This window comes from Lichenostomus cassidix, chromosome 19 (assembly GCF_008360975.1).
Source record: "Lichenostomus cassidix isolate B80296 chromosome 19, HeHo_3.0, whole genome shotgun sequence".
Taxonomy (NCBI): Eukaryota; Metazoa; Chordata; class Aves; order Passeriformes; family Meliphagidae; genus Lichenostomus; species Lichenostomus cassidix.
The window spans coordinates 3,605,380-3,631,277 of record NC_139499.1 but is presented as its reverse complement, the minus strand read 5'-3'; the positions used below and the strand labels follow the sequence as shown (position 1 = coordinate 3,631,277).

Here is a 25,898-nt window from a genome sequence, read left to right as displayed (position 1 = left end):
GAGCTCTAGAATTTAGTTACAATAATGAAAAGAGTTCAGAGCATACCTGCAGAGAAATCAAAAGTGAGAGATCCTTCCCTTTGCAATTTATTTAGCAGGAAAGCTGAACAAAGTGAGGAGGCATCACAGTCTAGAAAAGATATTCAGGTATTGCTGGTGCAGCAAGTGCCAGCTGTGCTGTGAAGGGCAATTTGGAGACAGATGTGCTTCATGCAAATGTAATACAGGCCCAGCCTGAGTGTATAGAGCTGTGCAAAGCTGATTTGCTACAAACTGGAGTTATTTCACAGGAATCTTTGAGATGTCAAATGTTCTTGAAACTTTCTTTTCTCTGAGTTACTGAGGTGTGAGTACAGCCAGAGGTATTGGTTCTTCACATGCTCTGGATCTGGGTAACCTACACAGTGTCCAGCATTGGGCTGTATTTTTGTAATACAGCCCTAGTTTTGGTTGGTTTGAGTTTTGGGGTTTTTGGTTTGTTTTTTTTTTTTAAGATTTGTAAATGGTCACATCCAGGAGATTTTGCCTGGCACCTTGCAGGACTTGCTTTTGCCTTCATCTAATCAGTATGTCAAACTGCATGGCCACCATGCAACAAAATTAATTCCTGACTATTTAAGCACCTTTTTCTTGTTTTTTCCAATCTGAAACTTGCAGTTTAGATAGAGCCTTGAGTCAATTTGCAGCTTACCCTGCATCATGTTTCTGCCTTGGAGAAGTCAGATGACAGTGCATCAAAGTGAATCAAAGCAGCCACTTCTCCTGGTGAATGACATTTCTGCAGATATTTAAGAACTAGGACTGTATTGTCCAAACTAACAAGGTGGAGTTACAGAAAAGTAATGCATTATCTTGAGATTTTTCAGTTTTTTCTACCAGCTGTATTAGTAGTCCTACAAACACTGACCCATTTCAGTGGGGTTTTTATCTCCATATATTATTGATCTTATGGACTTAAATTCATCATACAAGTAAAACTGACACAGTTCATAAATCATAAATGGGCTCTGACAGCAATTTCTAGCAAGAAAGAGCTGAGTCATCTTAATCTGAACTCAGATCCTTCCCCCTCCTCCTGCAAGGACAGGCACTTTGGGATGTCCTTGAGGAGGAAGTGCTTCACAGGGATGGAGTTTATGTGAAAATGATCGAAAGCTGCCATTCTGCCCCTATAAATTTATGAAAACATGCCTAAGTGTCACTCTGTGTGAATAGAAGTCTGTTGGTCCTAAGGGATAGATGGTGGCCAGGGCTAAAACATCATGTCAGAGATCTCTGGACTTTGCTGGAATCTCAAGTGGCCAAAGAAGGCACAGCATCAGAGAAAGAGTACAGTGTGTGCTGAGGGTGCAGTTCTGCCTAGATCTTTCCAGACACCATAAATGAAACTAAACAATAATTGGCTTCAAACCCTAAAATAACCTGTGCTTGAAAAATTCTAAAGGATCCTGGTGGAAGTGAACTGTTAACTCACCATACTTTCTATCCTGGGGAAAGGAGAGCTTTCTGCAGAGAGGATGTATTAGCACTTGTCTCCTGCCTGGCAAGAGAGAGGTGCCCCCAGGCAGGGCACAGAAAGTGCTCCAAGGAGGCTGGAGAAGGGGGAAGGACTGTAAAAAGCTGGACATGTGGCAGCTGTGCCCAAGAGGGATCTGTAAGAGCTGATTTAGTCTTGCTTTGGCCCTTCTCTACAAGAGGGGACTGCAAAAAGAACTGATGGGATGTGTCAGTAGCTGTGGCTCCCAGAGGCTGCTTGGCAGGCTGCACAGGACAGGTGAATCCCACCTGTGTGTCAGGGACTGTGATGGCACAAGCCCTGGAACAGAGGTGAATGGAGCAGCTGTACATTTGCACCTGCTGTTATTTAATGTGTATTGACCTTCAGCTGGTAAGAGACACAACTAAACCCCCTGCAGAGCTGTCATGGTGCTTTGGTAAGCCCACTGCATGGAAACCAGAGAACTGAAGGGATTTTTACAGCTAGAGTCTGCACGTTTGGCTCATAATGGTAAATTTAAAAGCAAAGAGCTACAAAATAGTATAAACTCAGAAGCAATCCTAGGACTTTACATGTGCAAAGAAACACCAAAATGTGATTGATGTCTGACATGTGGCTGTCAGGAGTCAAAGAGCTGTCAGTGCCATGCAGAAAAAAGCCCTTGTGAAGCTGTATAGCTGAAAGGACCTTGTGGTGCTTTCCTGACAGGGCAGAATGAATTGGGACAGTGATGTATTTATACCACTTGATATTTTATTTAGTGCACATGCATATTTTAGCAAACCCCTGATTAGCTCCCACAGCATGTCTTCTGTAAACCTTTGCATTGTGCCTGGGTGAGGAACTCTTGCTAGTCCTGTGCTCCTTGTGTAGCAAAAGAGGACCATTTCTGCCTCAGCCTTCAGAGGAAACTATGACTTCCCTTTCTACTTTTGTCCTAATTCACTTCTCCTCTGAAGGGCAGAGTCCTTCTGACCAGGGAATCACACATAACCCCAGCACAACCTCTAGAGCTTTTATTTTCCAGGCAGTTCCTCTTTGCTGACCTTTTTCCCTACTGCCCACTCCCCTTTCCATTTGAATAGCAAAAAGACAACAACTGTCCTCATACTGTCCTTATTCCCTGTCCCGTGTAGGAATTCTCTGATCTCTTCTCCCAGTGCAGACTACTACTTCTGCCTTCCCTCTGCCCATCTAATTAAATGTCATTTCTTAGACTTGCAGGATTTTTTAAAGAATGATCAGTATTTCTTGCTGTGTAAATTGTGCTTTTCACTTTATAGCAAAACTGCACTGATGTCAGTACTTAATGTTAAGAGAATCCTATTGCTGAGCAGTGGTGAGGGATTTGGAAGTCTGGAATGCTGTGACTATTGAGGGTAAGGAATCATTGTCACCCATACCAGATGCATCCTCTCTGTGACTTCCCACAGAAGAATTAAGAGCCTTGCAATACTAACTGTGCTTTTTGGAGTTAAATGCATGGACTTTACAGCTTAAAATTGCCTTTGTGAAGTAGCTTCTTATTGTAAGCAGAAAAAAAAAACCAAACAAAAAACCCCCAAACAGAAATCTGTAACAAACAGTAAATTTTACTCCTGCCTTTCTGCATTGTTATGTGCAAACTTCTTGAGGAAGAGCTGTCAGGTCTGTCACTAAATACACAAACTATCAAAACAAAATGCCAGGAGAAATCTGCTGTCATACCAGCAGCTCTCTGCACACTTTCTTTCAGGGTAAAGCTCTGTGATGGCAGTGTTTCAGTTTAGTGGGGTCTTGTAGACTTCCAGTGAAGGGAAGCTGGAATTGAATTACTGTATGGGCTGTCTTCACCACATAAATGTAACCATACCTTTTCCTTTTATTTGTTTCTTTTTACTTTTATTTTTTTGCTAAATGTGACAGCTCCACTGGCTGTCTGCACACTAGTTTTACTGAAAGATGAAGATGTCTGTTGTGGCATCAGCAGCAGCTTCTTCAGAACCTAAAATGCTGCAGTGATTTCAAAGTCTTGCTGAAGTTCCATCAGATCTGAATCCCAGAGGCACTTCTTGCTCTGGCTTGGAGTGTTCCTTTTCTTTGTGAGCAGATGGAGAGGTTTGGTGCATGGGCTGCCAGCTGAAGCCCAGACACTCAGTGGGCCAGCTCTGCCCTGTACTCTGGCAGTAAGGTTACATATAGGAAGAAGCTTTTAATGTATTTAATTTGCATTTGTTTTTCTAAGTTCATCCCTAGTACCCCTGACTGACCCCTGCTTTACTGGGCCCTCTTTCTTCCAGCCAGCACAAGGATATGAACAGCTCTGTAGATTCCTTCCTAAGTGTTAAAACAAAGCTGCATTGCCTGCGAGGTCACCTTCAGTGGCTGATGTTCCATCTGTGAGCTGGATATCCCAGCCTTTTCTCAGCACTTGTGTGGACCCAGTAGCCGTGTTGCCTTGTCTCACATCACCTCTCTTTTTCGTATTATATTTTTCTGTTGGGCTAATAATTCTTTTACCATCCTTTCATAGTACAGAGAACCATGCCATGGAGTTGATTTCTGTCTCAAAGATATCCTGGCTTGAGTACTGTGAAAAAGAAAGATTTCCTTAGGTCTTCTCTGTGTTAATAATGATGATTCCACTTTTCCACTTCATGCATCACCCTGTAAAAGCAAAGAAGCTCCCGTGTTGTGGGAAGGTTGTAGACTATGACTATGAGCAACAAAATTGAGGGGCAATCAAAAATACTTCATGAATAGATAAACTTGTTGGAATACAACCACTGCATTAATAACTGCTGCTATAGTACATCAGGATGTGTTGATGCAGATTCTATTAAGTAAGTGATGGTAAATCAAGGCATCCTGTGGATAACAGCATCATTCTTCTCTCTTTCCACTACTGCTTGCTCAGGATGGAAAGAAAGGGGAGAATAGGCAGGGAAAGACTCCCAGATAGTCCCATTAATGCTGGGTAATAAAAACCCAAAGTGTCTGGAACACACAAAATTTACCAGAAACAGATGGTAAAAGAGAAATGAACGGGAATTGGTAGCATACCTGGAGTAACCCAAGTCTCTTCAGAACAGGGAAAGAGAAAGAAAAATAATCACTGTGTACCCCTGCAAAGTGACCACAGGGAATCTCTTCACTTGCTGGAAGATGTCCCAAATCCAGTCTTAGGAAGCCTGGAATGTAAATTAACACTACTGAGGATGCAATCTAGTCCAGGGCCTTCTGGTATAGAATGAGCACCTCTCTGGAACATGAATTATCAACACCAGTGAATGCATGGTTCTTCCTTCACTGGTTTCCTTTATGACAAGGTGCAGCAAAAATGATTGTTCCTTTCAAATTATTTACAGGTATCCATTATGATTTCAGAGGGAGTATCATGATTGCAATTAAATTTTTTCTTACTAGCATTAAATTCCAAACAATCATGTCAAAATGGATCTAAACAAGAATCCCCCAGGAGAAAAACAAATGAGGAGAAAATTATTTCTACATTCCTAATTCTGGGTGTTGGCTTTGGTCTTCTGTGTTTCTGTGGGGATACTGCTGTACATGTGTAAGGACAGCAGTATCCCCACAATGCCATCCAAGCTGACAGCAATGTCCTCCTGGAAGACTCCTCAATGGACTCAGTAGGCTCTCCTCCAAGATTTTTCTTTTTTTTTAAGGAATTATGACAGAAAGATAATAAAGGCAGTCATTTCTATAGGATTTGGAGAATCCCTATCTGCCACACCCTTCCTGTGGGATAATGCTGAGTCTCTTAAACCCAGTTCCAAGTTACCAAGGCACCTCAGTCCCTCCCCAGTACAGCAGAGATGTGCCAACATGGCTTGGGCCTCACTGCCACAATGGGGGACACCAACTGCACTGGGTGCTTGTGAGGGGAAGTACATTCAAAAGTGTGACTGGACAGCTGTTAGGGGAGAATCACTGAATATTCTGAGTCAGAAGGGACTCACAAAACTCAGCAAAGCCCTGCTCCTGGCCCTGCAAAGGACAGCCTCAAGAATCACAGCATGGGCCATGGCAAAGGTAATGAACCCTGAGTAAATAACAATAAGAAAATTAGGCCGAGGTTTAGAAGGAAAATGCAATGGTGCATGGTGAGAAGTGGTATTTTCTAAAGCATTAATGGCTGAGATCCAGGCTCCCACTAGGAGCACTTAGGAAAATCCCTAGCTTAAGTCTCAGAGAACCTCTCTGATCTTAAAGAATGAGACCAGTGGGAGTCTTTTTGTAGATGTGATGATTGGATCAGACTCTGGGTCTCTATGGTGATTTGCAGTGGTGAAATCCATTAACTGCTCTAATTCTGTAGATCCTCTTTGTGAAATCAAGGTATCTTCTGCTAGTTAAATGAGTACAGACCCACCCTAAATCTCCTGCAAAGGCCACTGCTGTGAGTGATGCTAAACTCTTGTAGGTGTGAGTAATGTATCCTGAATATTTAGGTTTAACTGATTATCAGTTTCAGGCTAGAAACAAATTTTGATGTTCCCATTAACTGGTATCACTGGAAGTTGTCTCCCCCATAGCACAAAATGTCCTTGGACTGCTTGTTCAGCAGTGACCCTCAGGGACCAAAGGCCCCTGCACTGACCTGACTTTTCCTGTGTTCTTAGGGACACACGACAGTTGTGGCTTTGTGGTCAAATTTTGGGCCTGCCTTGGAGGGTTGTGTGATGTGAGTACTGTGGATCCTTCTGGATCTGCAATGGATCTGGCAGTTGGGCCATATGTCAGCGAGTGGCCCTTATAATGGTGACATTTCTACCCATGCCTCACTAGAGTCACAGATATCTAAAAAGAAATATAATCAACTGATATTACTTTTAACCCAAATGAATAATTTTAGTTGCTTCAAAGCAGTGTCTTGAGAAAAAAAAAGTAGAAGAAAACTGGACACATGTCAAGATCTCATTTAATCCTAAATATGAGTCTTTCCCTTTCCAAAGGCACATATAGCCAAACCAGCACTGCAACAACAAACCAGGGCAGGATAAGTTTTAGGAACAGGCAAGTGAATCTCAGAATTTCTGCATATGATACAGGGCAGTTCTGAGAGGGAATGGGGACTGATGGGCAGTTGCCAGTTTCTGTAGATCTGAATCCAAGAGCTAGGGAAAGTTCCAGGATGGTCACAGCTTAAAGACAGATCTGAACAATGTCAGCTGGAAATGCCTGGGTGGCTCTGGCTCTGCTTCCACTCTGCAAAGCTGGGCTGAGGATCAATTTGTGAGGGAGAAACTAACTTTCAGGAGAATATGGTTGCTCTTACCCATCTCAGTGGTTTGGGTAGAAGAAACTTGAAAATAACGATCTCTTCTGGGAATGTTCATGGATGAAGGCCGACTAATAAAATGCATTGCTGTAAAACTAACAGTTTTAACTAACACTTCTATTTTTGTAATTTCTGTAGAAAAGCTGGAATACTTTGTACTCCTACATGTACCCTCTGCCTGTAGCTTGCATGATTTACTTTTTACATATGTGATGTTCAGTGGTACCTGCCAAGTCCTGTGTGACACCTGGATGTTCTGCAGGTGTGTGACTAATGTGCATCTCCAAGCAAACTGAATGTCTGTTGCATCAGTTTCTGCCCATGTCTCTTTTATTCTGACATCAGAAAATGTATTTTATAGTGGAAGATAATTTCTACTTAATTCAAGTAACCCTGCATGATGCCAGGAACAGGGAGAGTTTGAAAAACTGATTGCAAAGAAATTTAGGAGAATATTTTTTTTCTCTTTCCGTTCACAAGCGGATCTTCATCCTGCAAAAGGTTTTATTCTTAGCAGGTTTTATTCGTGCACGCAGGGACTCCTGCTGATATCCTAATGCTTTAGACATCACCTGGAAGGGCTCTGAAGGTAGACTGGGATCTGGTTTTTGGCTGAAATTCCAGACTTGAAGCTGGGAAGGAGAGCAGGTCCTTAGAGTTAAGAGGGAAGACCTGCTTTGTCTTCTACTGAGCAATAACACATATTTTCTAGATTACTTTTCCCACTTTTCCTATTTACTAGATGCTCTGTACAAGGAGATTATGGGAAATCCATTTCTAAGTCAATAGCAAATTATGTGCCATTGAGCACCTGGAGTTATTCCTGTTTAGAAAACACAGAGGGTCAATTTCTTCTGTAATCTTTCCCACACATCGGCATGTCTGTGTTTGTGCCACATAGTTCTGATTGCTAAGGCATAATTATCTTGTATTTATAAGCAGTGCATTATTTCAGTAAAGAAAGTGGATACTGGGCATGTTCTGGTTCAAGTCTTAGTACTTCATAAAGTGTCCCACACACTCCTGCAAAAGCCAACAAGACCTTGTTGTTGGCACCTTCCACCCAGAGCCCAAAATTAAAGCATGCCATGTTTTCACCCATTTATCTGTGCAAGAATATTTCATAGGCAACCACGTCTGGGTTACAGAAAATGAATGTTTTAAATGTCCATTGCTGAGCTGGTGCATGTCTCTGGGGAGACTGTCCTGTGTTCTCCTGTCCCTGTGCTACCTGGGTTTGTAAGGCACTGTCTCTATTCTTCCCCGCCCATGTTTAGTATGCAGGAGGAACAGAGCAATCCCTTAGAAATCTGCACATGCTTGAGTTTAGGAAGGGCTAAGCCAAGGTTAATACTTCCTCTGAAAAGCTTTCTTTGCTTTCTGCAGGAGCAGGCTTACAAATAGTAAAAACAAAACAGGCTTGTCTAGTTCAAACTCTACAAATTCCAAGTGTCATTTGGAGGTGGTTAGGATTCAGCTTCTCTTCATACACATATTCTCAGTAGAGGAGGACTGCATTTTATTGGGCCAGAACTAGCAGAGTCATTTGTCACTTTGGCTTAGTCAGTCTTCTCTTTGGACAGAGCCTAAGCCACTAGAAGTCAGGGGAGAAAGGGATGGGGAGAGGGTCTAAAAAATGGAGGTAAGAATAGAATTTGCCAGGGAATGTATTTTTATCCATGCCTGTATCACCTAGGTGAGTTTTCATAGCCTTGATTTTAAGACAGTCCCCTGAGGAAAGCACAGGAGTATCACTGGTATTTGATGTCTTTATTCAGTCCATGGCTGTGCTACAGACATACAGTGACACCTCTAATATGTCATCTAATTGCTCTGTGCCACAGCCTCCATCTGCCATGTGAGGATTCCTACTGCACCTTGTGTTTTCTCAATTCACACAGAGCCACACGTGGCAGTGATAGTTTTCCACTGTGCGTGTGTGTGTGTGTGTGTGTGAAGGATGGGGCTCCACCATCCAAAAGGGCTGATTGAAATGCAGATACCTCACCACCTCTTTTATCTCCAAGCATTTCCTTCACCTAGAAAGAATGTTTGTTATCTAACCTGGCCTGGTTGAACTGCAGTGTGAGTGCTATCTGGTTCTGATGAAAGATGTACTATATGCTGTCTTCTAATTCCTTCCTACTTATGCTTTTCATCTGGAACTTGTTGGTTGAATGAAGAGAAGTAAGTCTGTGCTTGTCAGATGAGCTCCCATGGGATTGGGACACTTGGTCCTAATGGAAGTGTATCCATAGGTGAGCTGGAGATGCAGGTAGCCCTTCACCAGGAGAGGGGGCTGCCTGCCCTCGGAAGGAGCAGGCACGGTGGTGTGGTTAGACGAGACTGCGGGGCCTGGCAGTGCCCTGTCCCTGCTGAAGGACAGTTTGCCACCTGAACCTTCAGAGGCTGGAAGGAGGCAAAGAGGCAAGGGAAGCAGAGAATATGAACAGGTCTTGCATTGGCCTTTCTCAAAGCCAGAAAGGTGTTTGTTCCCACCATTGTCCCTAGAGACAACGAGGCTCAGATGGAGGTGACTGCTATTCTCTTTGCCTAGCTGGTTGGGATGGCCACAACTAAACCAGTGGGTACAGAATTAGCAGGATGTTAGCTTTGGGAACCCAGTACATGGGAAAGGAATTCAGCATTCATTAGGATATGCATTAAAACTGCTGTGACTGAGCTGGTGTAACAGTCCTCACTATACAAATACTTTCAGATTGCTTTGTGTATTTTACCACTTGTATTTGTTCTGACACTTTATACAAGCAATTTGGGCTGATCCAGGAAAGCCTTCCTTGTGTTCCAGGCTGAGCACAGCCATGAGGGCAGTGCAGGGTTACACCCAGTGGAACATTCCCCGTGAAGGTGTGCTCTGCACTGCTGCTGCCCTCCTAGGCTGAGCACACCACTCCTGGATCAGGTACAGGGCATGTGGTCTCAGCCTCCAGGGAGCTGGGAAATAAAAGGTGAGGAAGCATCGCAGGGGATCCCTTATGCTGAGATTTGTGACTTCTAATGCATCTGCTTGCTCACACTGTTCTGCAAGAAACAGACCATTTCCTTGTTCCTGTGAGGCAGTTTGATTACAATACTCAAAGCCTTTTCCCCCCCTTTCTCTTGCTTCATGCTAGTAGGACTGTGACCTGTCCCCTGGGGGTGCAGGAAAATACTTCACATATTTTTCCTCATCACTGCTCCCGTGTTGTAACTCAGCTCTGGTGTCTCTGAGCTCGTGGCAGCAAGGAGCCCCTTCCAAGTGCCTAGGGAGCACTTGTGAACAGTGTTTTCTGGGTTGCTGAGCAAGGGAAGGGCTCTGGTTCTTGTAGTAGTGATGGTAAGCACACTTTTCTGTACTGGAAATAGTGATTGTTACTCAGAGGAGTATTAGGCATGTGTGAATGATTGCACCCACAGCTCAGCATTAGTGCTGCTCATTCTCCATCTGCTCTGTGGAAGATCTAGGAAAGATGCCAGGAAAATATAGTGGTAAATAATGTTTCTATTGCACCTGCTACTGGAAACATGCAAAGTGTTTTGCAAGCTATGCCGAAGTCCTGCTGCCGCTAGGAAACAGGAGCATGTTCTTGTGCTTTCTGGTAATGTGCTTAATGGGAGGTGTGAGGAGAAGATTTAACCCCAGGGAGCACGGACCTGGTGGAGTCTAGCTCTGTTTCTAGGCTTGCAGTATGAACTTGGTTATGAGAGGAACATAGAAAATTAGTTGGATGCCTCACGGCAATTTGAAGAATCTGGAAGTGCTACCAGACTGCTCAGTGAGGTAAAAATGCTGCAATGACAGAAATGTTTGTGCTCCTGGGCTTGTTCTACCTCAAACACCCATGGGGCAGGACCCTGCCCCTTCCTCTGCATGCCAGGACCATGGCACTCCTCCCCTGGGACCCCAGAGCAGCTCTCATGGATCATTCCCTGAGGGGATACTGCTTCATCCAAAACATTATGTGACTCTCCCACAATTCCTTTTATGAAACATTCAAATATTTTTAACTAAAACTCCTGTCTACTTCTCTACTCCTGCATATAAATCTGTAGCTAGAAAATGTTTTGTCCTTGCAACAGTCCCATGGATGTAGCTTGCTTTGACTTGTTCTCAGTGTTTTGCCTCCCCACAGAGCAGACCCTGGCACTGTAGCTGTATCTGTTTGAGGCCTGACACCTGATGGGGAGATATGTTTCCACTGCAGAACACCTGAGCTGAAGCTCTTTCCCACTCACAAGGACCAGAAGGACAAGTCAGGTTGCTGGTATGCCCTTTCTGAAGGGATCCCTTCTTTCTGCTTCTACAAACCTAGGGGATGATTCTGGGAGAAATAGTCCTCTAGCCTTGGATTTCCTATGTAAGGAATTAAAATGCCACTGGGATGTCTCCATAGCCATTATATAGTATCTGGGGAATTCCTGTTATGCCAATTGGTGGTGGCAGCTTTCCTAGTCACTTGCTTTCCAGCTGCTCAGACTCATTGGAGCCCAGCAGAGTAACTCACTGCCCACCTAGAATTGTACTGGGACTGACTGGATGCTTGAGTATTTCTGCATCACTTTAAAGATGATTACAGACCCTGAGTTCCCCTTGGAAATGCTCATAGATAAACTGGAGATTGTCAGCATGAGAGAGCTGTACAGGTATAACCTATAGATGTTTGACTGGACCTTGAAAGGGGCAATACTGATTTATTTTTAAGTGTCTGTGAACAAGTGCACCTTCCAGTGGGTTTATCTTTGCAAAGCCTTGCACTCATTTGGCCTCGTTTTTTGCCTTGTTTCCCCAAAATGGTCAGTCTAATCTCTTTGGGGATGCTTTGGCTGGGTGCCCATTGAATGGAAGGGCAGGAATGGAATCTGTCAGAACTGCATTTATTTATCTGGTATAATTTTTCCCCATGCTGTGCCAAAACCACACCTCTCCGGTGAGCTGGTTAGATGGAGCAGAGCATTCTTATGGCCTGGAGTCAGCTGGGGTTTTGCTTCCTATAAAACTAGTTTTTCTCACCCTCTTGCTGATAACTGACAAAAGTAAATCAGCTCCTACCTGTGAGATCCAAACAAGCTGTAAATCAGCTCTACCGTGTTTGTGTTGGAGGAGGATGTTTCCAAGTGCTTGGGAGGAAAGCTGCAATTGAAGTCAGTTACTTAGCAATGTTGTTTTTATGGCACACTTCTCCATGGGCTGGATGCAAAGGGCAGGGCTATTCCCATGGTGCCCAGATGTGAGAAAGTTCATTTCATTCCACCATCTATTCCTCAGGGAGTTCAGTCCACCAGAAATCAGGGAAAACACAAGTGCTAAAAATATTTGTATGGAAAAGAAAACCCACAGCACGTTCATGTGGTATTGAGGGCCAGCTGCTTTGTGGTGATAAAAGTGCTGTGGCTTGTGTGTTGTGAAGGACTTCACAGTTCAACAAGTTGTGGCTTCTTCAGAGAGAAAGATGTGGCAGCTTTTGTCAACAGCAGTATTTCCAAGGCCTTGGTTCTGCTTTTATAAGCAAAAGCTTATAGAGAGATTCAGACTCAAGGGTGTCACTAAACCTATTTTCATAATGGTAGAAAGTGTTTTGTGAATGGATAATGAAATCAGCTTTCCCAGCTATTCGCTTCTGGCTGGTGTCTGGCTGGGACAGAGTCTAACACTTGTGCAAACAGAACTGATGGCAGGCACCCTGTTATTTGTTTGTTGCAGCATAAAAGATTGACTCTGTGGTGTGGTTCCAAAGTTCTTAATCTTCCTTGTAACCCAGATTTTGTCTAATTTGCTTCTCTGAAATCCATCTGTATTGTCCAGAAGATTCCAAGCATGAATATTGATACCCTTTCTGACTTTTGCTCAGGACAAGGCAGGTGGTAAGGAGCCATGAAGGACTGTATGGATAAAATGTTCTGCCTGTTGGTGCTAGAAGGCTTCTCTCTTATCAGAATTATATCTGGGTAAAATCTTTGTGGTGTTATTAAAGAGCCATATATTACTGGGGGCTATCACACAAAGACAAAGCTCCCAGATAAGACTGGAGAGTAAATGCTCATCAATGCAAGGTCAGATAGCCTTGGATATAATATCTAATAGATTTTCCTCATCCAAATATGCCTGAATCAACAAGGGATGATATGACTTCAAATATGATTCTTCCAAGTGTTAATGATATGATAAAGAGGTTGCTGAAAAACATTATGCTAGCTGGGGTGATCATAGATTGATTCTATTTAAATTAACTGTAAGGATAAACAAAAGTAGGTTTGCGATTCAGATTTTCTGTTTCAAAGGGAGAACTGATTAGGGAAACTAACATACTTGAATATGGATAAAGGTCTGGAATTTCTTTGTCAGTTGTTGTACAATTACTACCAGGACTTTTCACTCAAATATTCCAAAAGAACTGCAATATAGCAGCAAAACGTGTTTTAACAGACCTGTCCTCTGAGAACCATAGAGGTGGAGAAGAGGGGACAAACCAGGCAGCATGGAAATGAGATGAGGGTAGAGAGTAATGATGTCCCTAACAATACATGTGATATTATTCAATATTTGTATTGGTTTACATTCATGGAGAATTTTAAAATGTAATGGAATTGAAATGGATACAATTCAGCAAGACAAAACATGTGATTATGAGCCCACAGATCATGAGAGATTTTTGCTGTACATGGAAATGTAATCAGATGGGGGAGAGGGATAAGAGGGCCAGTCAAGGCTGGATCTGACCTGCCAGGTGGGAAAAATGCAATTGCAGTCCTGGTAATTGGGGAAGGATGAGGGGTTATTAATGCATTGTACAAAGCAGGAATGAAGTCTTACCTAACTTTACAGGTAGTTAGTTCTGAAACAAGTGCAGAAAAAGGTTATTAATTTCCCAGTAACCCTAGAAACCCCTTTGATGAGAGAAGGAAAGAGTCTATCATCTATAAATACACTGCAGGAATGAACAACAGGAAGAGAAACATATTTAAATAAAAGGATAGCATTAGTCAAAGAGCAAAAGGGTATGACTGGGCATGGCATGAACTTGGTTTTGAAACAAAACCAATATCTACAGCCCTCAGAACAAGGAGACTTTTAAAGAGTCTCCAAACTGGTGCTGTGGAGTGAAGAAGCTTATTTTAAAAAATGGAGGTCTGGAAAGCCTTTCCATCCCCATGTTTTATGGAAAGAGTAATAAAGATACAGCTGAAAAAGTTTACATTTAAAGCACCAGGTGCCATCTGGAGATAATAGTTCTGTTTCCTGGCACCTAGAACAAAATTATTTTTTTAGAAGTGGCATTGAGGTGGAGTCTTGTTATCTCCACCAATGTTTGCCAAAAGGCCACTCACCTCTGGTTTTTGAGACAACAGGGCAACATTTTGCTACAATGCTTTCAGACCTGCCTGGGAACCAACGTTTAACATATGCATTCTGAAAGAATATGTGCCTACATCGTCATCCCATTGGAGTAGAGATCATGTTTCCTGATTCTACTACCTGGCTCTAATTCAATTAAAGGAACTGCTGATGGCAGTTTGTGCAGCTTATGAATGGCAGGAAAACCTGAGTTACAGTTGCATTGAACCAGATCCTCCATTGCAAGACATGGACCTTGCTTGCAAAGGTTTTATTTTTAATGTCCTTTACAATTATACTGATGAATGTGTGGAATTTGTAAAATAAGCCATAGGATACATCTGTGTGAATACTGGGTCACACAGATGCTGGAGTCATTTTAGGAAATGATGCAGGTTGGAAACCTTACAATATTCTTCCTGTTGGAGTAGGTATTTCCAACATACAGCCCAGCCCTCTTTACAGTGAAGTTGTCTGCCAGTGAACACCCAGTAGTAAACTGGGATGTGCCAAGAATTTATCTGTCAGAGGCTGTATTACCTTAACTGTGTCTGCGATCTGGTGCTTTGAAGGGAAGTAGGGCTCTTGCAGGTGTTCAGGCAGATGTCCCTGAGCAGCAGGACAGTGACAGTTTGCAGTGCTACACGTGCAGATATAGTTTACCTTGTTCCTTTTACCCTGGCTTGCACGGTTGTGTGACTGGTCTTGCTGCAGGTTACATTCCAGGATGAGTTTCAGCTGCTCCAGCAGCTCAAATGAGCAGTAGCTACACTGATATATATCTTAGAAGAATTAGCTGCTAAAAAGAGCGAGTTGGAAACAGCAATCCTGAGAGGTTTGTTCTATTCTTGAGAATTAAGTGCTTAAGCAATGCCCTCTAGCTTTGTTCTGACGTTGTAATTCTCTGTTATTTAGCAAAGCTTACAAACCTTGCCCTCTTGCCACGTATCAATTGTGGTTCATTATGTTTTGCAGCAATGAGCATAGAAATAGACAAGTGATAAGAACAGTTGGCATTTATGCTCTTCTGCAGCACCACTTGCCACTGCAGCTAAAGCCTTTCTTTCTGTCTTTGCATTTGCTCAGAAAGAAAAAAGCATTTGAACAAATAGAAGAGCTTGCCCTATAATTTATTATATATATATGTGTGTGTGAATGTGCATACAAACATACATGCATATGTATTTGAATTTGACTCTATTTAAAAAGAGATTATCAGAGCAGACAAGACCATTTCTGCCTATTTAATCTGATAACCTGTATGTTTTAGCTGTGGTTTAAATTCTGTAAATTTAGTTCCTGTTTGAACTACACAGCTTTTAGAAAAACATCTTATTTTAACTTGAATAATTTTTGGTAAAGTAAAACTGCTACAATTGCTGGTGAATTGCTCTAGCTAATTATCCTCGTTACTAATAAACATGTGCTTTGTTTGCTGTTTGTATCCAGCTGGTCAGGGCTTTTTTACAGTTTTGTCACAGACAACAGCAACAACTGAATTACTCTTCCTACGTACATGCACAGAAACCTGTGCAAATCAGCCGTTGACCAAAAAATCCAAACCCACATGTGCCTCTTGAATCTGTTGTTATCAAACATCACTCCCAGCCCCTTCATCTTTCTTGCAGCTGTTTCCTGAGTGCTCTTCTGTTTATCAACAGCCTTCCTGAGTGGCAGTCAACAAAGCTGCACTTGGTGTGTCTGGAGTAGATGTGACATTGCAATTGAGCAGTGACAGCACTCGCTGCCTGTTTCAGTTCCAGTGCTGAGAGCCCATTTCCCTACAGCTCTGTGCTGGGAACTCCTAGAGTTTGGGCTTCTCACTGTCAGCCTAGTCACCTTTCCAAAGGGACTGCTTTCCAAAGCAGAATACTTCGGCTGTACGACTCAGATCTGTGTTCTTAGACACTAAAACATATTATTCCAACTTGCCAAGCAACCCACATGATTCCAGAAGTGAGGTCTGCTGTCCTCACTTACTAAAAGCTATAGCATTAGGACATGGTTGATTGTGTTCTCCTTTGTTGCTAACAATGTGTTAAAGAAAACAGAGCTGAAATTCCTGAGGAACTCCTTCAGAATTAGGCTTAGTAAAATATCCCCATTTCTATTGTGTGACTTGTTGTACAGCCAGGTTTAACTCATTTAATGTGTCCTGATAAGTATGGGCTGCCATAGTTCCCTGATCAGCATGTTATGTAATATCAAGTGAAGTGTGCAAGAGTCCAGCCCAGTGACACTGATACCTTTCAGCAGGCAAGGAAACTTTTGATCCCGTTAAAATAAAAATCAAATTTATTTGGCAAGTTCTGCCTTTAAATAAGTTTCTTGGTACTAATTACAAGATCCCCCTGTTTTTCTATTAATCAAGTCAGCCCGTATGCTATTTTACTCAGGGCTGCTGCCTGGCTGGCAGGCCTGTACTTCTGTTTAAAATATTGGCACAACATGAGCATCTTTCCAGGTTCCTGAAGGATGTTCTCTCTGTGAACAGTTATCAGCAAGTCTCATGTCAGCAGGTCAGAGAACCCTCACCCAGCTTTCTTACAACCTGTGAGGCTCTGTCTAGGCCTCAGTAGCTTCAGCCTGCAGTCAAGTCAGCTGCTGACAACTCTATCCCATTAGCTAATGAGGAGGCAGCATGCTGTCAGCACTGCTCTTATGTTAAAATAGACTGGAAAATGAAAATATTGGTTACAGAATATTCTGTGTCCTTTTGCTTTGTTATCAACTTGTTTTATTTTTATATTCCAAGTTATCAAAGCTTGTCCTTTCTATGGTAATAGTATGCTTTTTGTAGCCTCTTTCTCAGTAAGTGAGTGGCTTTCTAGACTGTTATCATTCTCTAACCATTCTCTTGACTAATTGGACACATGATTGTTTCAGCTTTGTGAAACAATCCCTGTTAAAATGCCAAGCACTCACTGGCTATATTCTGTTTGCACACAAGAAAGATGACCCAGGTATAAGCACACCTACACGAATCATAACCAACATTTAGTTATGTGGTCAGCTCCCTTTGGTGTCTAAAGTGAAGGCTAATTTAAAGCTTCTCTTATTAGGATACAGGATTATTTGCACTAAGAAACAGTAATTGCTAATAATGTCCAGAGTTGTAGGTAACTCTGTAACTCTCAGCACCTGCCCCTTAACTTAGCATCTATCTAATTTTTTTATTTTCCTTCTCTCTTTATTTTATAAGAGGTAAATTGAAATCTACCTCCCCCTTACCCTATGCAACTTTACCTAGGCAGTGGATTGAGAACCTCCTTCTTTCTCTTCCCTCTTAAGACATGAATGATTGGAGAATAGTTTGGATGTTCTTTCTCAAATTGTTCTTAAATTCCCTGATCCTGACTACATTCAAACTGTGATCCTTTCAAAGCATCTCACTAGTACCTGCAACCAGTGCTACCTTGGGTAGAAACCTAGCTCAGCAAGTCTCATGTCAGCAGATCAGAGCAACCTCACCCAGCTTTCTAAATTTGGAGCGGCACTATGGCTTTGAAGAAGGACTGCTGCTCTCTTGCTTTCTTATTTTAATGCTCATGGTATAGAATTTGCAGTGATACACAAAGGGCTCTTTCACAGATGTTCTTGGTCTCTTTACAAGCTGGGCAGGGCAATCCCCTAGTGAAGCAACCCCTATGTGTTCTTTTCTATTTGATCAAGTGAATCAGTCACCAGCGTAGATTTTAGAGCTTGAAACTGTTGAACTAAGTGTTGAACCACTAAAAATATCTGCTAGTTCCTTCCATCCTATCTACCTGGTTGTCAATCCTGTCCCATTGAATGTAGGCAACTATTCAGTCCCAGGATGTAACTGCTGCTAGTCTAGAAGGCTGCATTCCCAATATCCTGTTATAAACCAAATGGCTTTACTGTAAATACTGAAAAGGCATGAAAATTACTAATTGTGAAATAAAATAACCCCCTCTTCAGAAAACCCAGATTGACCCCTTGGGTGATGAGGTTATAGATGTATTTTGTTTAACTGAAAATGCTTCAGTCCACTTAGAGCCTGACAAATTCCAGTGACCCTGATGATGTTCTGACATAAATCATGTGATGTTATGAGACTGGGCTTGTAATTTTGGGGACAATGTCTGGGGCAATGAATGCTCAGCCCTAATTACAGCTGCTAGTATTAATCCAGAATTTTCAAAGTTGCTCGAGGAAATTTGGCCTTGAAATGAGTTAAGTCAACTCAATTGAGAAAACCACACAGTTAGGGATGTACAGTTCCAGCCTGTTCCACTTTGTGTGACTTCATCTTTTATCTGCCCTCATGTGGGCAAGGCAGAGCAGTGGAACCATTTCTGTTAAGGTTGTTTTTGCAAGGATCCCCTCCTCATGGCTTGAGCCCTTTTGTAAGATGCCAGGAAGCTGTTTATGAATTGGTAACTGCTGGGTCTGTCCTCGTTGTTTTGGGATTCCTCTGCTCCCACATGGATTTGGCAGTCCCTTCCTAAAATGCTGGGGTAGTGCAAGAATGCTATTTCTGTAGCTATCCATTCCACACTGGGTTCTTAAATGCTAGTTAATCAGACCTCAAGTATTTGGCTGTTCTGAGAAGTGGGACTAACAGCAAAGTTGCATCTTATCATCTGCAGAATCTGACTCCTCCAGTGGGCGGAGGCAGAAGTTCAGAGTCTACATCCTTCCTCCAAACAGGGGACAAAACTTGCCAAAAATGTGGCATACTAGTAATTGTAGTCCCTGCTGGGACCTGAGGTGAGACCACAAACTCTGTTTATTTGAAGCACTGAGATTCCTCTAAGTATAATGAAGGCCAGGACTTCCAGAGATGGATCATGGCATTCAACGAACCTGAACATCAAAGAACGTTTGCTAAGAAATCCCAAAGGACAGCAGCAGTGTTCACCTCCTGCACCAACTGCTTCTAGGAGTGGAGAGTACAGGGTTGTTTGGAGTGTTTGGCTTTTTTGGCGTGGGTTTTTTTTGTTTGGTAATTTTTGGTTTTTTTCCTTTAATTTCATTTTGGTTGGCATGAGCTCTTCTATGCCAGGCAGCCTGGAACACTATACAAATGTTGTAACTGAAAAATTCACAAACAAATATTCTGGCATTTATGTAGGATTGTAGTGGAGGGTGAGAGCAGCTGCTTGTATGGTTACAAAAGCTAAATGTTTTCATGGAAATACGGATCAGAAAATAACTGGGCCTGGGGATGCCAGTTTCTGATCATGGATTTTTCGTTTGAGTCATTGTCTTTACCTCCATCAGGTTTCTGTTGAATTCAAGGACTTAAAACACCACTTCACTTTCAATATAAGTATAATTTGGCTTCTGAGAGATTTTAAAACTTCTGCACATCTTGGGGCACTGTTCGTATATTCTTTGCTTTATGAAGTTGTTCTGGAGGTGCCATGGTCAGTGTTCAGAGATTTCCTCAGCAAGAGGTGTCATATGTGAGTCTGGAGGGAAATGGATGATGACCAGAAGGTTATTCACATCAGTGAGCATTGAATGCATTAAATAGCAAGATCCAGAGGGTGGTCTCCAGGGGTAGTTTAGAGCAGAGAGCCTGTCTGAGAGTGACTGCTGGAAAATATGGAGATACGTGCTAATGTGTATCCCCCTTCACTGCTCTGGGAGAGCTGCTTGATCCTTGTCACATCTCCCTGGAACAGCATCTCCCACAAGAAACCTCTGAGCTAGATGAGCTTGTAAATGCTACTGTGTAATATCAAGTGTCAGTAACACAGGTTAATGCAGCTGACGAATTTGTGAAGAAAATAGAAGCCAAGAGATAACCGTGGGCATAATGGGAATGTAGGAGTGTAATTGCAGGGTTATGATTCTTGTTCTGCAGAGCTGCAATCTGTTTGAAGCCCAAGAATGAGCTTGAGCACTAGAGACAGTTGTGTCATTGTCCTGTGTTTTGCTCTCACAGCCTTGATGACCACCTGATGATATGACCTTTCATGGGATTTGGTCAGTGTAAGGCTTATATTTGGATAACCCAAAATCTGGGGTTTGCAATCCTGTAGTGTGGGGTTCTGTGTAGCTCTGTTTTTCTGAAGTGAGAAGCTGTGTATCTGTGTGTGTCTGTGTTTGAGTCCTGATTTTGAATCAGATAAAGCAAAACACAGGAAAAGGACAATAATAGCGTTGAGTCATAATTATTTACAATTGAACGTTAGACTGTTGCAGGCAGTTACTGCTCCTGATAAGCAGTAGTGGCTACACTGCTGTACATTTTGGCAAAGCATTACCTCAGGGACACTCCAGTGCTTTGACAGTTATGGTTTAGAGATTGTTGTGACTTTCTCAAGACAAAAAAGTGGGGTTTTTCCCCAAGATTTTTATTAACTGAAGAAATCTGGATTTTAAGCAAGCTAGGTTAGAGATAATTTCCATTATTTCCAAAAGGGCAATGTGATGTTCTCTTGATGATCCAGTTCCTCAGCCTGCAGTAACTGCTTAAACTAGGTAAGGTCCAACCTGGTTATCAACAGAGATCACATCTGGGTTTTGCCTTCCACAGATGGTCCAACCCCCCATTCTCTTCTACAAACAGCCATGGGCCCTTGGGATAGAAGGTGGAAGTCTGGTCATCAGCTTCCTGCAGGTCTGGCACAGCCCCTGGACCAGCTACTGGACTGGGTCACTGAAGTTTATATTGGTGCACTGGCAAATGTGGGTTTGTTTCCTCAAAGATAAGTTATAGCTGTTGTCAAACAGAAGCACTTCTGCTCATACTGACCCCCTCTAGAACTCTGGAGATGAGGAAAAATCAATAAGTGCAGACGAGGATAAACTAAAATAAACATTTTCAAGCTTTTAAGGTACTAACAAAATACTGAAAGGAAGAAAATAATCCCTGAAGGGATAAGCTTTGTTGACTGCACTGGGAGAGTGCAGGGCAACTAAAAAGTGAGTCTGTTCTTTCCTCACTGAATGTGCAGAAGATGCCTGCAAGTTCCCTCAGCACAGCATAGTTCAGTACTGATGCCTGGTTTGCTTTGGTCTCACCCAGATAGTGTTGTGTTTGTGGCCACTGGGACCAGATAGCAATGGGTATGGGCTGAGGGGCTCTCAGAGACATGCCTAAGGCTACCTCACTTCTCTGCAGGAAGGCTGCTCATTCTCTCAGTCCTACTAATGCCTGTCAGCTCAGTTCTGCCAGAACTGGCCAGAGCTCATTCTGGAGCAGAGATGACATGCACATCCTGGAAAAAGCAGAAGGATGAGCTAGCTGAATTCAGATTTACTTTTCAGTGTATCTACACACCTCCAAGTGTGAGGGAGATTCCTAGCTTTTAGAAAGAACATAGTATTCCCAGTACCTGGGAAGATGCTGTCCATCTTTATCACCTGGACTGTGGGGACACTCCTGTTTTGTAATCACCATTTCAAGACTAGGTTGGTCTTCCTAGGGGCTGTTTTCAGATCAGTCTAGCAACTGACATAGTGCAGAAAAGGTGTGCTTGGTAAGATTAAGAACTCATATCTTCAGGACTGGGACTTTAACCCACATGGCCTGACCTCCTGTATCATCTAATTACACCTTGTTTTCTCTGCAGGGAGTGCAATAGCTCACGTAGAATTCAATAATGCACTTTCTAGAAAGGCAATCAAATGTGGATCGAAGGACATAAAGGGATAGAGAATATATTCCTTCTTTAGCATTTTGTTCCAGAGGATAATCACTCTGTAACAAATGTGAACCAGATGATTCATTAGAATTTTTCGAACTCCAGCTCTCAGCATTGTTCTGTTTCTTGCTATGCCTTTCCCCCCTTGATTAGAGCTCTTAAAACTGGCATTTTTCTCCCCATGTTAGAACTTGCACTCTGTAATCAAATTGCCTTTCAACAACCTGTAACAGCCAAGCCCAGCAATGTTTCTGAGCTAGAATATGTGCTGTTCCTCTTAAGAGCAGTTCAGTTATATGATTCATTCTGCCAGTAAAGACAATTCTATCACATTTTTTCCAGTTCCCTCTGCTTTCCCTTTACATAAATCTCATGGCATGGATGCACTGGCATCTGCTGTGTTTGTGAGTTTTCCATGTACAGTTGAAGGTGTCAGGGTTGGCTGCAAGACCCTGTGTGTCCACATAACACACTGCCCAACCAATGTGTCTGTGGTTGTCTCTGAGCTGAAACTTCCCTCTGCATCAGAAGTAAATGGGTGCTCTTGCATATTTTGGTACATATATGTTGACCTATAATAGTAAGTTGGTGTTTGGCATGGTTTTTCTTTTCTTGGGGATTTGCTGCATTGAGGAGATTTGAAGAAGTCACTCCCCAGCCTTTTCAGGCAGTTACTCTAATGTGTGTTAAGCCACCTTGGCTTCAGTGTTAGCCGTGTTTGTGTGCTTGATACTGGTTAAATGAAAAGAAAAAATTAACTTAAACATCCGTTCCTTAAGAAAACTGTGATTTCTTAGTTGTTTTCAGGAGAACCATATGATCCAAAAGACTAAGGTCTTTAATGTTACCTTACCTTTTAATCTCATTAACATCTTCTGAACGTTGTTTTCTGTGTGCAGAGTCCAGGGTAGACCAAGCAGTGGAAAAAAAATAGAGTAGAATAGACTGTGGAGCAGACTATTTGTATCTGAGGGCTCCTGGACACTTTGCTGCTCTCTGTGGAAGTCCCTGAACCTGCAGTTCAGCTGTGTTTAGTGCCTTATTTGTCTGATATGTTAAAAAACCTGTGAGTTTTACCTGCACTGTTGGGCAAGATGGGTGGTCCTTGTGAAGCCATTTCACTCCTTCTTTCCTGGTTTTTTCTTATTTTTTTCCTTTCCTTTTTTCTTTTTTACTTTTTCAGTTCTACCATTTTTTTGTTGGATTTGGTTGGTTTGGTTTTTGTTTGTTAATTTAGTTTGGGTTTTTTTGTTTCCATGTGGGTTATATAATGTGTGAGCACTGTCACTTAACCAAATTAAGTACACCACTGTAATTCTGGAATTAGTGGGGACATGAATAAGTACTTTTGTCAGTGTAACTGTTCCCATATAGTCACATCTGAACTGCAGATGCTGCTATGGAGCAAAACATTATTCCCTAGACTTCAACAAGTCAACTTGAACATTATCATTAGACCAGATACGTTGTCTCTGTTACTGAAATGAACTCTGGAACATCTGTGCAGACCCATTCCCACCATTAAAATGTCACTTACCACTATTTGGGAGCGCCACGTGTCACCGGAAAAGGTGTTTGCTCCTCTCCTCAGCGGTGTTGCACAAACAGCCCTGAATCGCAGCTGACTCACCAAAAAGTGTCCTTTTCTCTGGAAGCATCCTGGGGGTTACCTTGGTGCTATCTCACCAGATTTCTGGCATAGTCTGTCCGTGGTGTCATCGGTGGCCAGGGTGTGACACAGCCAGGTATGCTGAGCAGCAAGCAGCTATGCTGCAAGCAGCTCCACGTTCGTCACAGGAAGGCGAGGGGGATTTGTTTAAATATCCCAGAGACAAAGGCTTTAATCATGACACATTTTCTTGGGAAAGATCAACAAACTGAGAGAAATCTGAAATTGTAACATGCTGTTCTTGGACAAGCACAGCGTTGACTCTCCAACAGTTGTTTCATTTCTCTGGTTTTAGTTACCTTTTGTAGTTTTACGACAGGTATGACAGGCTGGAGCCACTCTGGTTGTGAACACTTTTATCTCTTTGAAGATTCTCCTTTTGAAATGAAATGTCTCTTGGCCGTTCTTAGCTCAAAGGTGGAACTTTATAGGGAGCGGGATGGAACTGTTTGCAGTGGGGGGAACTCCAGAGCAATTTTACTTCCTTTGAAGATGTGTGTTGTTCCTGAAGCTACTCCTGTGTGTAGGAAAATCATCTGGGGCCCAGCAGGAAGCTCAGAGCTCGGTGGCACATTCTATCAAGCCCTCACCCTGCCTCACACCATCCCTTCCTTGCCTCGTGTGACTGAAGACACCTCTGGGAGCTCAGGAGAGGCAAGGAGAGCTTTTGTGCAGGTTTTTTCTTCAAAACCACATCTGAGGGTGAACATGGAGTTCACTGTTGGGTGCAAGCCGATAGTGCTGGAGCCATTGGTTTGGTTTGGTGGGTTTGTTTTCTCTTCAGCTACCTCCACAGTTCTGCCCACCCGTGTATTTGAAGCCCGTTGTGCAGCGCTGTACAATAATAAAGGTAGATAAAGGCAATTTATTACCTGGTCCCACTGCGCTGGTGACGCTGGGTAGGTAAGACCCGGGCTGAGGTGAGCTGAGGGGAAAAACCGCCTCATGGCGGGGCTGAGGTGAGCTGAGGGGGAAACCCTTTCCTGGCGGGCTGAGGTGAGCTGAGGGGGAACCCTCTCATGGCCGGGCAGAGGTGAGCTGAGGGTGAGCTGAGGGGAAACCCCTCATGGCGGGGCGGAGGGGAGCACCTGAGGGCCAAGCTGAGGCGGGAAGAGAGGGAATCTCCTCATGCCCGGGATGGACTGGGCTGAGGGGGATCCCCTCAGGGCTGAGCTGAGGCTTCTGAGGAGCCGCCCTCATGGCCGGTCTGAGGGGGGCTGAGGGAGGACCCGCTCTTGGCTGGGTTCGGGAATCCCCTCAGGGCATTTGGGGCGGGCTGAAGGGAGACCCTGAGGACCATACTGAAGACAGATGAGCTCTCGGGGCCGGTCTGAGGAGGGATGAGGAGCCAGGCTGAGGGGACACCCCTACGGGCCGGTCTAAGGAGCCGGGCTGAGGGGACAGCCCTACGGGCCGGTTTGGGTATGGCTGGGAGCGCAGTTCAGGCCGGTTCGAGGTTGGCTGAAGGGCCGTGCTCAGACCCCTCGGGGCGCTGGGGCGGGGCGCGCTCGGCCGCCGGGGCGGGGCGGGGCGCGGGGGCAGAGGCGGAGCTGCTCTCGGGCCCCGCCCCGCCGGCCCCGGCCCCGCCCGGGCTGTCAGAGCCGGCCGGTCCCGGGCAGGCTCGGGGCGGCCCCGGGATGCGGCGCTGAGCGCGCTCCGCTCGCTCTCTCCGTCCGTCCGTCTGTCCGTCGGTCACCCCGCCCGGGCTCCGGCACGCCGAGATTCCCTCCCGCAGCTCATGATGTGCCTGGAAAGCGACGGCTCCTCCGGCAGCAGCCCGGGCTGCGGCGGGCGGCTCCGAGCCGGCGACGAGGAGGAGGAGGAGGACGGCGAGCGGGGCTGCTGCGGCCGGGGCGCCGAGGGCGAGGTGCAGACCCTGTCCGGCAGGATGAACCCGCCGGCGGCTGGCAAGCACCTGGACCGCCCCGCCGCCCTCCGCAAGGCGCCGAGCCTCGGCCGGGCCCGCGTAGCGGCCGCTGGTATCCTCAGCGTGGGCAACGTGCTCAACTACCTGGACCGGTACACGGTGGCAGGTGAGCGCACCCCGCGGCTCTGAGGGCATCCCCCGTCGCCTGGGGACAGCCCTGCCCGGGCTCGGTGCAGCCGCTGCCGTCCCCAGGGTTGTCCCGGGCCGGGGTCAGCGCGGCTCGCCCGCCGTGCCGGGGCTGGAGGAGAGATGGCGTGAGGGATGCGGCGTGGCCGGTGCCCATTGTGCGGCCCCTCCGGTATTGTTCTCTAGTTTGTCTGAATTTTGCCGAAAATAAGAGGAGCGCCCTTTGTTTGTGTGGGCTCGATGGCGGAATGGGCTCGGTGGGATTCGGGAGGGAGCGGTGGCTGCGGCGCGGGCAGAGCGGAGGGCGCTCGGCGAGGTTCGGGGGCGATGGCAGACGCGGTATCGATCCCGGCACGGGGAAACGCTGCGGGCGACAGGTGCAGCTGCGGCCGGAGAGACACAGCGTGCTGCCGAACGGGGGGACAGGGATGCGAGCGCGGGG

The 25,898-nt window shown here is 44.4% G+C and overlaps 1 protein-coding gene across 7 annotated transcripts in view; it reads left to right on the top strand.

The window, feature by feature from the left end:
• The window catches only part of SPNS2 (SPNS lysolipid transporter 2, sphingosine-1-phosphate), a 162,753-nt gene that overhangs the window by 13,485 nt on the left and 123,370 nt on the right, over window positions 1-25,898 (top strand). For 3 of the 7 annotated variants that reach the window (XM_085078829.1, XM_085078826.1, XM_085078825.1), the window contains exon 1: window positions 24,981-25,436. The exons of 2 other annotated variants lie outside the window; for them this stretch is intronic. In XM_085078829.1, the coding sequence (XP_084934955.1) occupies window positions 25,142-25,436 (295 nt within the window). In that variant the 5' untranslated portion in view covers window positions 24,981-25,141. Of the gene's footprint in view, window positions 1-24,979; window positions 25,437-25,898 lie in introns of those variants that run through there. 2 more of the 7 variants (XM_085078824.1, XM_085078823.1) reach the window with 1 other exon arrangement.